We start from the raw sequence: 14,381 nt of genomic DNA on the forward strand, positions 1-14,381 counted from the left end.
CCAGTTTGGCTGGGTGGATAGAGTGTCAGCCTGTGGATTGAAGGATCCTGGATTGGTTTCTGATCAAGGGAACATGCCCAGGTTGCGAGCTCAATCCCCACTGGGGGATGTGCAGGAGGCAGCCGATCAATGATTCTCTCTCATCATTGATGTTTCTATCTCTCTCTCCCTTCCTTGGAGCTCTGAAATTAGTTAAAATATTTTTTTAAAAAAAACTGCATATTAACATACCATGTTCATGGATTGGTAGAATCACCATCATTAAAATGTCCATACTGTCCAAAGCAATCTACAGATTCAATGCAATCCCTATTAAAATACCAAAAGCATATTTCTAAGATCCAGAACAAACTCTCCAAAAATTCATCTGGAATAAAAAATAAAAAAAAAGACCCCGAATAGCCACAGCAATCCCGAGAAAGAACAAAGTTGGAGGGATCACAATACCAGATATCTGCCTGGTACTGGCACAAGAACAGACATTTAGACAAATGGAAGAAAACAGAGAACCCAGAAATCTACCCAAGACATTATGCTCAATTAATTTTTGACAAAGGAAGCAAGAGGATACAATGGAGTCAAAACAGTCTCTTTAATAAATGATGCTGGGAAATTTGGTCAGATACATGCAAAAAAAAAAATGAAACTAGATCACCAACTTACACCATACACAAAAACAAACTCAAAATGGTTAAAGGACTTGAAGGTAACATGGGAAACCACAAAAATCCTACAAGACTCCACAGGCAGCAAAATAGCAGACATATGTCGTAGCAATATCATTACCGACACAGCTCCTAGGGCAATGGAGACTAAGGAGAAAATTAAAAAATGGGACTACATCAAAATAAAAAGCTTCTGCACAGCAAAAGAAACCATCAACAAAACAACAAGAAAGCCCACTGCATGGGAGAACATATTTGCCAATATTTCAGATCAGAGTTTAATCTCCAAAATTTACAGAGAACTCATACAACTTAACAAAAGGAAGATAAATGATCCAATAAAAAAAAAATGGGCAAATGATCTAAATAGACACTATCGAAAGAGGACATACAGAAGGCTGAGAGACATAAGATAATATACTCAAAGTCACTAATCATCTGAGAGATGCAACTCAAAACAACAATGCGGTATCATCTCACACCTGTCAGAATGGCTATCATCAACAAATCAACAAACGACAAGTGCTGGTGAGGATGTGGAGAAAAAGGAACCCTCCTGCACTGTTGGTGGGAATGCAGACTGGTACAGCCACTGTGGAAGAGAGTATGGAGTTTCCTCAAAAAGTTAAAAATGGAACTCCCATTTGACCCAGTGATCCCACTTCTAGGACTATATCCCAAGAAACTAGAAACACCTATCAGAAAGGATATATGCATCCCTATGTTCATAGCAGCACAATTTACCATAGCTAAGATTTGGAAATAGCCTAAGTGCCCATCAGCAGATGAGTGGATTAAAAAGCTGTGGTACATCTACACAATGGAATACTATGCTGCTATAAAAAATAAGGAACTCTTACCATTTGCTACAGCATGGCTGGAACTGGAAAGCAGTATGCTAAGTGAAATAAGCTAGTCAGAGAAAGATAAATATCACATGATCTCACTCATATGTGGGATATAATGTTCAACATAATTTGATGAACAAGAACAGATCCAGAGACAACTGGTAAGGGAGGGGCGGTTAGAGAGGAACCAAAGGACTTGTATGCATGCATATTAGTATAACCAATGGACACAGACACTGGGGCAGTGGGGGCTTGCCAGAGCTAGGAATGGCTTGCAGGGGGGGGGTCAACTGGGGAAAAGGGAGACATATTTAAAACTTTAGGCAATAAAAAAATTACATATTAAATGATATGTTCTTAAACAGAAATACATGCAACACAAAGTTACTTTTGATAGGCTGACAAAAATGTGGTAAGCAGAGGCTTACAGGGACCTAACCCTGCATTTTCCCCTAGGAGCAAGGGTTCAGTAGTCACTAATTCAGGGTTTATGAGAACTTTTGAACATGACTACTGCAATAAAGGTTATGGACCACTGCTTACTTCAGCTTTATTGCCATAGACCTGGGAGAACAAATATGAATGCCTTACTAATCAGGTCATCTTTTATGCATTTTTTCAGCTCTATTGATATATGATTGACCTATAGCATTGGGTGTGTTTGAGGTATGCAAAGTGTCATTTCATACTTTTATTTATTGCAATATGATTACCACCATAGCATTAGTTAATACCTTCCTCACTTCACATAATTAGCATTTCTTTTTGTGAGAATGTTTAAGATCTATTCTCATAGCAACTTTCAAGTATATGATAAAAATTGTTAATTATCCTCACCATGCTGTACATTGCATCCCTAGAACTTATTCATCTTTTAACTAGAAGTTTGTACCCTTTGATCAACATCTCCCCATTTGGCCCATCCCAGGGTCCCTGGTAACCACCATCCTACTTAGAGTCTACATATAAGTGAGGTCATACAGTACTGGTCTTTCTTTGTGTGACTTACTTCACTCAGCATAAGGCTCTCAAAGTCTAGCCATGTTGTCACAAGTGACAAGATTCCCTACTTTGGACTCATGGCCCTTTCTCCATCTTTAAAGCCAGCAGTATAGAATTTTAAAATCTTTCTCTGATACCAACTATATATTCTTCCTTCCTCTTCCACATTCAAAGACCATGGGGATTACATTAGCCTCACCTATGTAATTATTGACAATTTAATTGGCATACAATGTTATATTAGTTTCAAGTGTATAACATAGTGATACATTGTTTATATATCTTAAAAAGTGATCACTACAAGAAGTCCAGTAACCATCTGTCACTATGCATAATTATTACAGTACTAGAGGCCAGATACACAAAATTCATGGAAAAGTAGGCCTTTCTTCCCTCTGGCTTCTGGCACTGGCTTCCCTCTGGCACCAGGACCTGAGCTTCCCTCGCAGCTCTGGCTTTGTCCGGAAGGTCATCCAGAAGGATGTCTGGTCTAATTAGCATATTATGCTTTTATTATTATAGCTTACTGGCTCTATTCCCTATGTTGTACATTGTACTCCATGACGTCTCTTATAACTGGATGTTTATACTTCTTTACCCCCTACCCTTTGTACCACCACAACACACTCCCTCTTCTCTGGCAAGCAGCAGTGAGTTTGTTTCTGTTTCATTTTGTTTATTTTCTTGTTTTCTTTTTTAAATTCCATGTATAAGTGAAATCATATGGAATTTGTTTTTCTCTGTTTGACTTATTTCACTTAACATAATACTCTCTATGTTCATCCATGTTATTGCATATGGCAAGATTTCATTATGTTTATGGCTGAGTAATATTGCATTGTATATATGTACCACATCTTCTTTACCCATTCATCTGTCAGTGGACTCCTAGTTTGCTTCCATATCTTGGCTATTGTAATCAATGCTGCAATGAACATAAGGGGGCATATATCTTTTCAAATTATTTTATTTTCATTTTATTCAGATAAATACCCAGAAGTGTAATTTCTGAATAATATGGTACTTGTATTTTTAACTTTTTAAAGAATCTCCATACTGTTTTCCATAGTGGCTGCATTAATTTATAATCCCACCAACAATGAATGAGGGATCTCTGTATTCCATATCCTCACCAACACTTGCTGTTTGTTGACTTTTTTATAATAGTCATTCTGACATACATGGGGTAACATTTCCTTGTGTTTTTCATTTGCATTTCCCTTATAATTTGTGATGTTGAGCATCTTTTCATGTGTCTGTTCTTCATCTGTATGTCTGTTTGTAGCAATGCCTACTCAGGTCTTCTGCCCATTTATAAATTGAATTGTCTGTTGTTTATTTTGTGTTATATGCATTATCTATATATTTTGGCTTTTAATCCCTTATCTTATATAATAAAAGCAGTAATATGCAAATTGACTCTCACACTATTGCACAAGATGGCCTCCCACATGTGGTCAAAGATGGCCACCCTCATGTGGTCAAAGATGGCCTCCACAAGATGGCCAGCAGGGAAGAGTAGTTGAGGGCAATCAGGCCTGCAGGGGAGGGCAGTTGGGGGTGAGCAGGCCTGCAGGAGAGGGCAGTTGAGGGGGACCAGGCCCGGGGAACTCTCCTATGCAGGGCTGAATGGAAGCCATTGCTGTTTGCTCCACCTGGTGATTCCCTGAGACCCCACCCCACCCAATTTACAATCCCACCCAAGATGTGCGCAGTGGCTTTTACATATGAATGGCCTGTATTTTCTCAACCTAAAACTTGTCAAACAGGCAGCAACTGGGACAGGGAGCCCCAAAGCAATCAATCCGGTAGCAGCAGCCTGCTTTCCTACACAGCTGGGCCTCATCTGTGCACTTCCAAAACCAATACAAAGAGGAAGAATCTTCAGATCTCTCTGTAGCTCCTGCTGGGTGACCCCAGGCAGTGGATGACTTTTCACCTCCTTGGAGATCCAAGAGCCAGTGTACCCAGTGGTAAGTGTGAGACCATACCAGATTACAACTCTTCACATCCATAATAGACACACTCAAGAGGCAGACTCAGTGAGCACCAAAGCCCCAGTGAAGCAAGTCCTGCCCCATAAGGGCGTCCCCTGCACAGCAGCTCTCCCACTGTAGTCGCAGCTGGTCCCCACAGCCAATTGGCCTGGAGGTCAATCCCTCCCAGTGATACCAACAGCAATCAAAGCTCAACTACAACAAGACTGTGCACACAGCCCACAAAGGGGTGCACCAAGAGTGTCCATCTCAGGTGATTGGGGAGGCTGAGCCACTGGGCCCTATAGGACACCTACCACACAAGCCCACTCTATCAATTCAAGGAGACTTAGCAGCTACCCAATACATAAAAACAAACACAGGGAAGCAACCAAAATGCAGAGACAAAGAAACATGTCACAAATGAAAGAAATGGATGAAAGCAAACTACTGGATATAGAGTTCAAAACCATAGTTATAAGGTTACTCAAAAATCTTCTAGAAACCTTGGAGGAACTTAGTGAGACCTTCAAGGATCTTAATGAGAATGCCAAAAAAATGGAAAAGGACCAGTCAAAAATTAAGCATACACTGACTGAAATAAAGAATATCATAGAGATTCAACACTAGACTAGAGCATCCCAAGAATCAAGTCAAAGATTTGTAATTCGAAGAAGCAAAAAACACCCAATTGGAAGAGCAAAAAGAAAAAAGAATCCAAAAATATGAAGATAATGTAAGGAGCCTCTGGGACAACTTCAAGTGTACCAACATCCGAATTATGGGGCCAGAAGAAGAGAGAGAGCAAGATATTGAAAACTTTCCTTACCTGGTGAAAGAAATAGACTTACAAGTCCAGGAATCTCAGAGAACCCCAAACAAGGGGAATCCAAAGAGGACCACACCAAGACACATCATAATTAAAATGCCAAAGGCAAAAGGCAAAGAGACAATCTTAGAAGCAGCAAGAGAAAACAGTTAGTTATCTAAAAGGGGGTACCCATATGACTGTCAGCTGATTTCTCAACAGAAATGATGCAGGCCAGAAGGAAGTGGCAAGAAATATTCATAGTGATGAATAGTAAGGATGTACAACCAAGATTACTCTACCCAGCAAAGCTGTCATTTAGAATTGAAGGTCAGATAAAGAGTTTCATAGACAAGAAGCAGCTAAAGGAGTTCATCACCACCAAACCAGTACTATATGAAATGCTGAAGGGTATTCTTTAAGAAGAGGAAGAAGAAGAAAAAGGTAAAGGTAAAAAATTATGAACAACAAAGTGACAACAAATACATATCTATCAACAAGTGAACCTAAAAATCAAATGAATAAAAAATCTGATGAACAGAACTGACTGGTGAATGTAATAGAATCAGGGGCATGGAAAGGGAGCAGACTGACAATTCTCAGAGGGAAGGGGTTGTGGGGGGGTGCGAGAAGAGATTGGACAAAGAGTTTATACCTGTGGATGAGGACAGTGGGAGGGCGATGGCCTGGGGTGGGGTGGGAACCCAGTGGAGGGGAGCTATTGGCGGTGGGGGAGTAACATCTGTAATAATCTGAACAATAAAGATTTTTTTAAAAAAGAAAAGGACACTAACAATTTTCCAGAGATATAAGGTCAGTGTTCCCCCAAATTAGACTTCGAAGAAAAAGAGAAGTCAGGAATGGGATAGGGTAGTAGGGGTTTCAACCTCTAGAAAGCAGAAGAGATCAAGACAAGGAGTCATAAAAACTAAGTATTCTTGACTTACGACCTGGTCACCTGGGATTAGAGAATCATTAAGAACATTTTGTTCTGTTTATTCCAGAGGCCCAAAGGGAAATCATGTGCTTAGAAGTTGGAATAACACGAGGGAAATGTGCCTGATGAGCAGGTATAGAGAGAGCTGTAAATACCTCTCCTGTGCAGTCCTCAGCTTGTACAACGCTGGGGGACAGGGCATGGCTGTTGCTTTTGATTCCTAAGCTGGTTCAGGGACTTAAGCTTCACTCCTTCCTGCTGTCTCATGTGGGGACAGGCTTCAGTCTCCATCATCAACCATCCAGGGAACAATTCAGACATCCACACAGAGACCTTCTTCTCAGAGACCCATCCAGGTGAGCCTAGGAGGCCAGTAGATACATCAGGTGAGGGTCAGGGAGAATTGAACCTGAGAATTTTAACCTGAGTCACCTGAGAGCCCAAACAGTCTAAACCAGAGATAAGAGCTCACTGTGTTGGCATTTTGGGTTAAAGAATTAATTTGTAATTAATTTAGGTAACACAGTAAGAAAGATGTGTTTGTTTGAATCTGCATTATAAGGGCCACAGTTGACAATAAAATGATAAGAATGGGAGTCCAGTTGCATGACACAGTAGAATGAGTGAGATGCATAAAATGATTGCAGCAAAATGAAAACATAGCTGAGATTTCTTTTTCAGGAAGAAGGTAGTAGAAAATTAGGTGGGGAGAACAGTGCAGTGGAGTGAGAGTGTTTGTATTAAATTTCAAAGATGGTGTGTATTTGAGCATGTTTTGTATTTATTGAAAAGATCCTGACCAGTCAGGGAGTTAGTCCCTTGCAGGAGCAATTTGTGAGACATTCATTGCAGCATCTTATCTCATGCTGGGTATTCACATGAACACAGTACTTAATGAGTCTGAGGAGTAATACTAAATAGTTTTAGTTTGAATTACTTTATTATTGGCAAGACTGCATATATTCCTGGATTTGTTACCCATTTACTTTCTCTATTGGAACAATTGGCAGGAGCTTCTACTCCACACTCAGCCTTTTCCCCCAGGGGTCATGCATTCTCCACTTTTAAGGAGAAATTCTGGCATGCATTTGGGAAATATAAATTGAGGACTGACCAAACTCTAGACAAAGATACAGGGTGCTGAGAAAAAAAGTCACTATAGTTATGTAGATAAAGAAATAAAGGTCACCCATTGTAACTTAAATCTTAATACCACAGAGGCAGCACAGTCAGTTACATTTATGCAGTGAGGCCTTCACTGTACCAGCAGGGGGGAGGGGAGTAAATATCTCCAAATCTAATTAAAATTTCTTTTCTACTTCATGTGTGTTTTTAACATAAAATGTCCTTACTCAGGGGAAGCTAATGAGTGACCATCTTCCTCATGGCCTTTGTACTGGCTGTTCCTTCTCCCTGGGAAATACTTTCCCTCTTACTCTCTTGCTCAGTTTTCATTGAGGTGTGTGTTAAAGTGCCAGCTATTGGCAAGTCTTGGCTAAACTCTATAAAAAAGAACACCCTCTATCCACTCTCTCCATTTGATGTGATTTACTTTTCTTTATAGCATCTCCACCGTTGGATATATTATATTATCATTTTCATTTGATTATATTATTGTTCCATCATTAGTTTGTAGAATTTGGTTCTTAAGCATTCCATACCCTGAACAGTGCCTAGAACATGGTCTGTAGTCAATATATATTTCTCAAATGCATGAACCATATCCTCAGTAAAACAGCAGTTATACATTATGTTTGAAGAACAGGTTGATGTTAGAAAAGGAAATCCTAATGAGAAATGACAATAGAGAAATATTAATGAGGACCAGATCACACAACAGAAATGGAAATTATTTCCCTGACTCTAAAATATAAATGTGTCGTTTATTCTCAGTTACTAATGCTCACCAATGTGAAAATTAGTTATTGATTTTTTTTTATATTTCCTGGTAGTCACCTCCAATACATGGAACGATGCAATGGTACACAAATTTCAGAATTTCTTCTTCTGGGACTTTCACAGGAACTAGAACTACAGTCCCTCATATTTGTGCTTTTCCTCTCCATGTACCTGATCACTGTGTTGGGAAACCTGCTCATCATCCTGGCTGTCAGCTCAGATTCCCACCTCCACACACCCATGTACTTCTTCCTCTCCAACCTGTCCTTGGTAGACATCTGTTTCACCTCCACCACCATCCCAAAGATGCTGGTGAATATACATACTCATAGCAACGTTATCACCTATGAGGGCTGCATCACACAGATGTATTTTTCCATACTCTTTGCAGTGTTGGACAACTTTATCCTGACCGTAATGGCCTATGACCGGTTTGTGGCCATCTGCCACCCCCTGCACTACATGGTCATCATGAACCCCTGGCTCTGTGGACTGCTGGTTCTGCTGTCCTGGATCATGAGTGCCATGGTTTCCTTGCTACATAGCTTAATGGTGTTGAGGCTGTCCTTTTGCTCAGACTTGAAAATCCCACACTTTTTCTGTGAACTCAATCAGGTGGTCCAACTTGCCTGTTCTGACAACTTTCTTAACATTATAATGTACTTTTCAGCTGGACTGCTAGGTGGTGGTCCCCTTGCTGGGATCGTTTACTCTTACTCCAAGATCACTGCCTCCATATGTGGGATCCCATCATCTCAGGGGAAGTATAAAGCATTTTCTACCTGTGCATCTCACCTCTCAGTTGTCTCCTTATTTTATGGTACAAGCCTTGGAGTTTACCTCAGCTCTGCTGCTACCCACAATGCACACTCAAGTGCAACAGCCTCAGTGATGTACACTGTGGTCACACCCATGCTGAACCCCTTCATCTACAGTCTGAGGAACAAGGACATAAAGAAGTCCTTGCAAAGATTCCTTGGCAGGTAAGCTTTTCAAGGGCCAACTGTACTAGGCTGATGAATTGCCCAGGAATTCAGGTTTCAAGCATCAGAGTCAGAAGTCTGACACAAATTAATCCAATCTTTGGATCATAAAAAATTGAAAATATTCATTTAATTCATGGGTTAACATGAATTACTTTAGTATAATTTATTCTCTTATTACATATATCACTCCAAGTCATTTTTCTATTGTTTTCCTGAAAGAATAGTCACAAATTATACTACCCATAGGGACAAAACTATACTTGGCTACTAGTCATTTACATAATTTTACTGTAGAAGAACATCTAAGACCACAGTTTTCACTTTTATGTTCATCATTATTTTCTATAGCACTACCTTTGCAACTCTTTTTTATATTGTAGATTTTAACATGCTAGTATGTTTTATAGCTGGCCTCCTGGTTTTATAGTCTTCATTCTGTTCTTCAACTGTGTGTCTACATGCCTATCTTAGCCACTGGCAAAAAAAATGACTACTCAATACATGTTTCCAAGAAGTGTCTACATGGATACATACATTTTAATAAATAGAGAGATCTAATATGGTTAGAGTCAGAGATGACCTTAAATGTGATGAAGCAAAAAACAGCCATACAATTTATTACTCTACAAAAATATTTTTCATGCTGCAGGTCATTAAAGTGTGAAATATTGACCTGGCCCAATGGCTGGTTGGATGGAGCATCCTCCTGTACACCACAAAGTATTGTGTGTTTGATTCCATGTCAAAGCAAATATCTAGGTTATGGGTTCCATCATAGGTGGGGTGCATAGAAGAAGCAGTAAATCAATCTTTCTCTCTCACATTGATGCTTCTATCTATCTATCTATCTATCTATCTATCTATCTATCTATCTATCATCTATCTATCTATGTCTACCTCTGTATCTATGTCTCCCTCTCTCGCTAAAAAAAAATCAATAATAAAATAATAGTAAAAATAAAAAATAAACTGTGGAATATGATGTCCATGTATAAGTTTCCTTATTCATTTGGGTGAAGAATTAGGTGGAGTGTTTTATGTATGTGTTTTTGAACTATTTTCCTGTTTCTGTTTGAAATTTTTCAATATGCTTCATACAAATGTGACTCCTTCTAAGTGCTCTAAATTAAATATCTCCCCTTTTCTAAATTTTTTTCAAATACACCAAAGGGACAGTGAGTGAACAATCTAAATATCATATATTTACACTCAGGAATTCCTCAGGAATATCTTCAATCTTTATAATCAAAGGATGAATCACACATACCTGGGAGGACCCCGCCCCTATGGGAAAACTCACGCAAGGCTCCTGAAACCTGCCCCCATCTCTCTGCCTTTCATAGGCCATAGCTGCTTCCTCAGCTGCACCAAGGGCTGCCCCACACTGTGCATGAACTGGAGCCCAGGAGAGGAGCCGTCTATCTTCCATTCACCCTGGAGCTGGAGGAGTCGGGAAGAGGTCCAGAGGACACAACATGATCAAGTTTAAGTTGTTGCAGAAGGATACCCATGGTTACTTTATGATCTTCACACAACCTAGTGAAAAACCAGCAGTAAGTTGCCTGTCTCAAAATGACTGGAAGTTAGATATTCTAAGAGACCAATTTTTCCCCAAATCTTGAACTGTATATATGAGACAGTGTAAAAGGACCATTGGACAAGAAGAAGTTAGAACATCTATGCACTAGATACAAAGATCCTGAAGGTAAAAATAAAATTGGAATAGATGGCATACAGCATTTCTGTGATGATCATTGTGTGGAAGTTCAGAGCAGCAACACAGTGCAGTTTTCCAAACAAGAGTTCATGCAGGGCATGAAAGAATTAGGAAGTGACAGCACAGAACCCCAGATACCCAAGATGGAACAGGAATTGAAAGGACCAGCATGATTTAAGGATTTTTACCCGTTTACATTTTTTTTATCCAGTTTACTTTAACCAAAGGACTTGTATGCATGCATATTAGCATAACCAATGGACACAGACACAAAGGCGGTGGGGGCTTGCCCCCTGGGGTGGGAATGGCAGGGGGGCGAGGAGAGGGGGTCAGTCAGAAACAAAGGAGACATATGTAAAACTTTAGACAATAAAAAATAACAACAACTGTGATGCACCTATACAATGGAATACTACTCTTCTGTAAAAAAGAAAGCATTTCTTACCATTTGCAACAGCATGGATGGATCTGGAGAGCATTATGCTAAGTGTAATAAGCCAGTCAGAGAAAGATAAATATCAAAAGATCTCACTCATTTGTGGAATATAATGAACAATATAAACTGATGAACAAAAATAGACCCAGAGTCACAGAAGCACCGAATGGACTGTCAAACCTCAGAGGACAGGCAGGGGAGGGTGAGGTGGGAAGAGATCAACTAATTAACTCATATGCGTATAGGAATAACCAATGGACACAGACAATAGGGTGGTGAAGGCCTGTGGGGAGGTGGGGCCAGGAAGGGTTGGGAGAGGTCAATGGGGGAAAGGGAGGACATATGTAATACTTTCAACAATAAAGATTTTTTTTTAAAAGATAGAAATCAACCAATGTAATGCATGACATTAATAGAATGAATGGGAATAAAAAATGCATGGTCATTTCAAAAAGAAATATTACCTAATAGAATGGACTTTCCTAAAGATTCAATCAGACAATTTCTATAAAATGATAAGCTCAGGTCATGTGACATAAAAATATCTAAATGTATCTCTAATAATTAATAAATATTTTAATATGTTTTATTGAATTTTTAGAGAGAAAGAGAAACAGAAACATCCATGAGAGAGAAGCATTAATGGGACTGCCTCCTGCACAACCCCTACTGGGGATCAAGCCTGCAAAACGGGCATGCCAACAACCTATAGGTACATGGGACAATGCTCAACCACCTGGGGCACACTGGAGAGGAAAATTAATCAATATTTTGTGAGTCTCTAAATAATACCTTTTAACTGGTGATATAAGTATAAAATCTCTAATTATTTTGACAAATGTGCCAGGAAGCCAAAGAGTGTGGTACCGGGAATTGCACATCAAAGGAGCGCAGTTCTGCCATATTGAAGAGGAGAATAACAATTCTCTAGAGACATCGGGGCTGTGTCCCACCCCCAACCAGACTTTGAAGAAAAAGGGAAGTCAGGGATGGGATAGGGTAGTAGGTCTTTCGACCTCTAGAAAACAGAAGAGATCAAGACAAGGAGTCATAAAAACTAAGTACACTTGACTTACAACCTGGTCTCCTGGGATCAGAGAATCATTAGGAAAATTTTCCTTTCTGCCTATTCCAGAGGCCCAGAGGGAAATCAGGTGCTTAGATGTTGGAATAACACAAGGGAAATGTGCCTGATGAGCAGGTATAGAGAGAGCTGTAGATATTTCCCCGGTGCATTTCCTCAGCTTGTACAACGCTGGGGGACAGCACATGGCTGTTGCTTTAGATTCCTAAGGCTGGCTCAGGAACTGATGCTTCACTCCTTCCTGCTGTCTCGTGTGGGACAGAGCTTCAGTCTCCATCATCAACCATCCAGGGAACAATTCAAACTTCCACATGGAGACCTTCCTCTCAGAGACCCATCCAGGTGAGCCTGGGAGGCCGATGGGTACGGCAGGAAAGGGTCAGTGAGGATGGAACCTGACAACTTTTACCTGAGTCACTGTGACCCTAATCAGCCTAGCCCAGAGACAAGAGATGCGCAGGGCTAGAGGCTCAGGAGAGGATGTGTTTCTTTCTAATGCCTTTCAGTGTTGCTGGCTGCCTGCATAACTTGGCTCATGTTCCTTCTTCCATCTTCAAGCCAGCTGTGTAGCATTTTCAAAGTCTCTCTGAGTCCAATTCTTTTGTGTCTCTCTTCAACATTAACAGAACCACTGTGCTTATCTTAGTCCCACCGGGATGAGCCTGGCTCATCTTCTATCCTAAAGTCAGCTGATTAACAAAACTGTTCCATTTGCTACCCTAATCCTCCCCTTGCTAAAAGATATATCATATTCGTGTGCTCAGAGGTTGGAGAAACAAGAGAGAAATGTGCCTGCAGAGCAGGTGTGGGGATTTATAAATATCCCCTCATCTCCAGTCTCCCATCATGTGTAAACTTAGGCTGGGAGGGCATGGTTATGTTTATTTCTCACTGTTATTTGTTTGTTTGTAGCCCCAACTCTGGCTGGGGACTGATGCTGTACACCTTCCTGCTATCTTGCCTGTGAACAGAACATTAGTCTCTATCATCATCTGTTCAAGGAGGAATTCAGACATCCCCACAATGACCTTCCTCTCATAGATCTTATCCAGGTGAGTTCAAAACCCAGCTGACCCTGCATGAGAGGGTCACAGAGAATGGAAGCCAGGAACATTTACCTGTTGTCACCTGAGAGCCCATTCTACTTAGCCCAGAGGCAAGAGATTGCTGTTTGATTGCTTGATTAATTAATGTATTTATTTCAGTGGCTACATAAGAATTCATAGTGTGACTGCTCCTCACACTTTTGATGCTCTTTCATACTCATTATCATTACATTGCAATCATATCAATGCTATTAAAATATGTTTAAATTATAAAATTCAAACTGTGGTTCTAATCGGGGGTGATTTCCCCCCCAAGAGACATTGAGCTATGTCCTGACAGATTTGTGACTGTCACACTGGAGAGGGGTGAGTGAAGGCAGGGATGCTCTAAACAACCTTCAATTCACAGGACAGACCTCACCACAGAGAACAGTCTATCCCAGAATGCCAACTGTACTGAGGCTGAGAAACTCTGAGTTAAATGGCATCGCTATTTGGACAGTATCATGTCATTTGCGAATAATGACAGTTTTACTTCCTACCTTCCAATTTGGATGCGTTTTAAGTTTTCTTCTTGTCTGATTGCTGTGTCTAGGACTTCCAGTATTATGTTGAATAAGAGTTGTGAAAGTGGACATCCCTATCTTACACAGGTTCTTAGGAAAAATGGTTTTAGTTTTTGCCTTTTGAGTATGATGTTTCCTGCAGGTTTGTCATATATGGCCTTTGTTATATAGAGGTACAATCCCTCTATCCCCACTTTGCTGAGAGTTTTTATCAAAACTGGGTTTTGTATTGTATCAAATGCTTTTTCTGCATCTGTTTATAGGCTTCTGCTATTTTTGTCTTTCAATTTATTTATGTGATGTTTGACATTTATTGATTTGTGAATATAGTACCAGCCTTGCATCCCTGGAATAAATCCAATGTGGTCGTGATGTATGATCTTTTTAATATGTTGCTGAATCATATTTGTC

General features: G+C 40.1%; 1 protein-coding gene across 1 annotated transcript; it reads left to right on the forward strand.

Moving 5' to 3' along the window:
- Positions 1-8,201: 8,201 nt before the first annotated feature.
- Positions 8,202-9,122, forward strand: LOC308251598 (olfactory receptor 7A10-like; the record flags this gene model as incomplete). The annotated part of the gene is made up of 1 exon (XM_080675295.1): positions 8,202-9,122. One exon carries the CDS (start codon positions 8,202-8,204, stop codon positions 9,120-9,122), a length of 921 nt encoding a protein of 306 aa, XP_080531421.1.
- Positions 9,123-14,381: the final 5,259 nt, after the last annotated feature.

The sequence above is a fragment of the Plecotus auritus genome, assembly GCF_963455305.1.
Source record: "Plecotus auritus genome assembly, chromosome: 6".
NCBI classification, from domain to species: Eukaryota; Metazoa; Chordata; class Mammalia; order Chiroptera; family Vespertilionidae; genus Plecotus; species Plecotus auritus.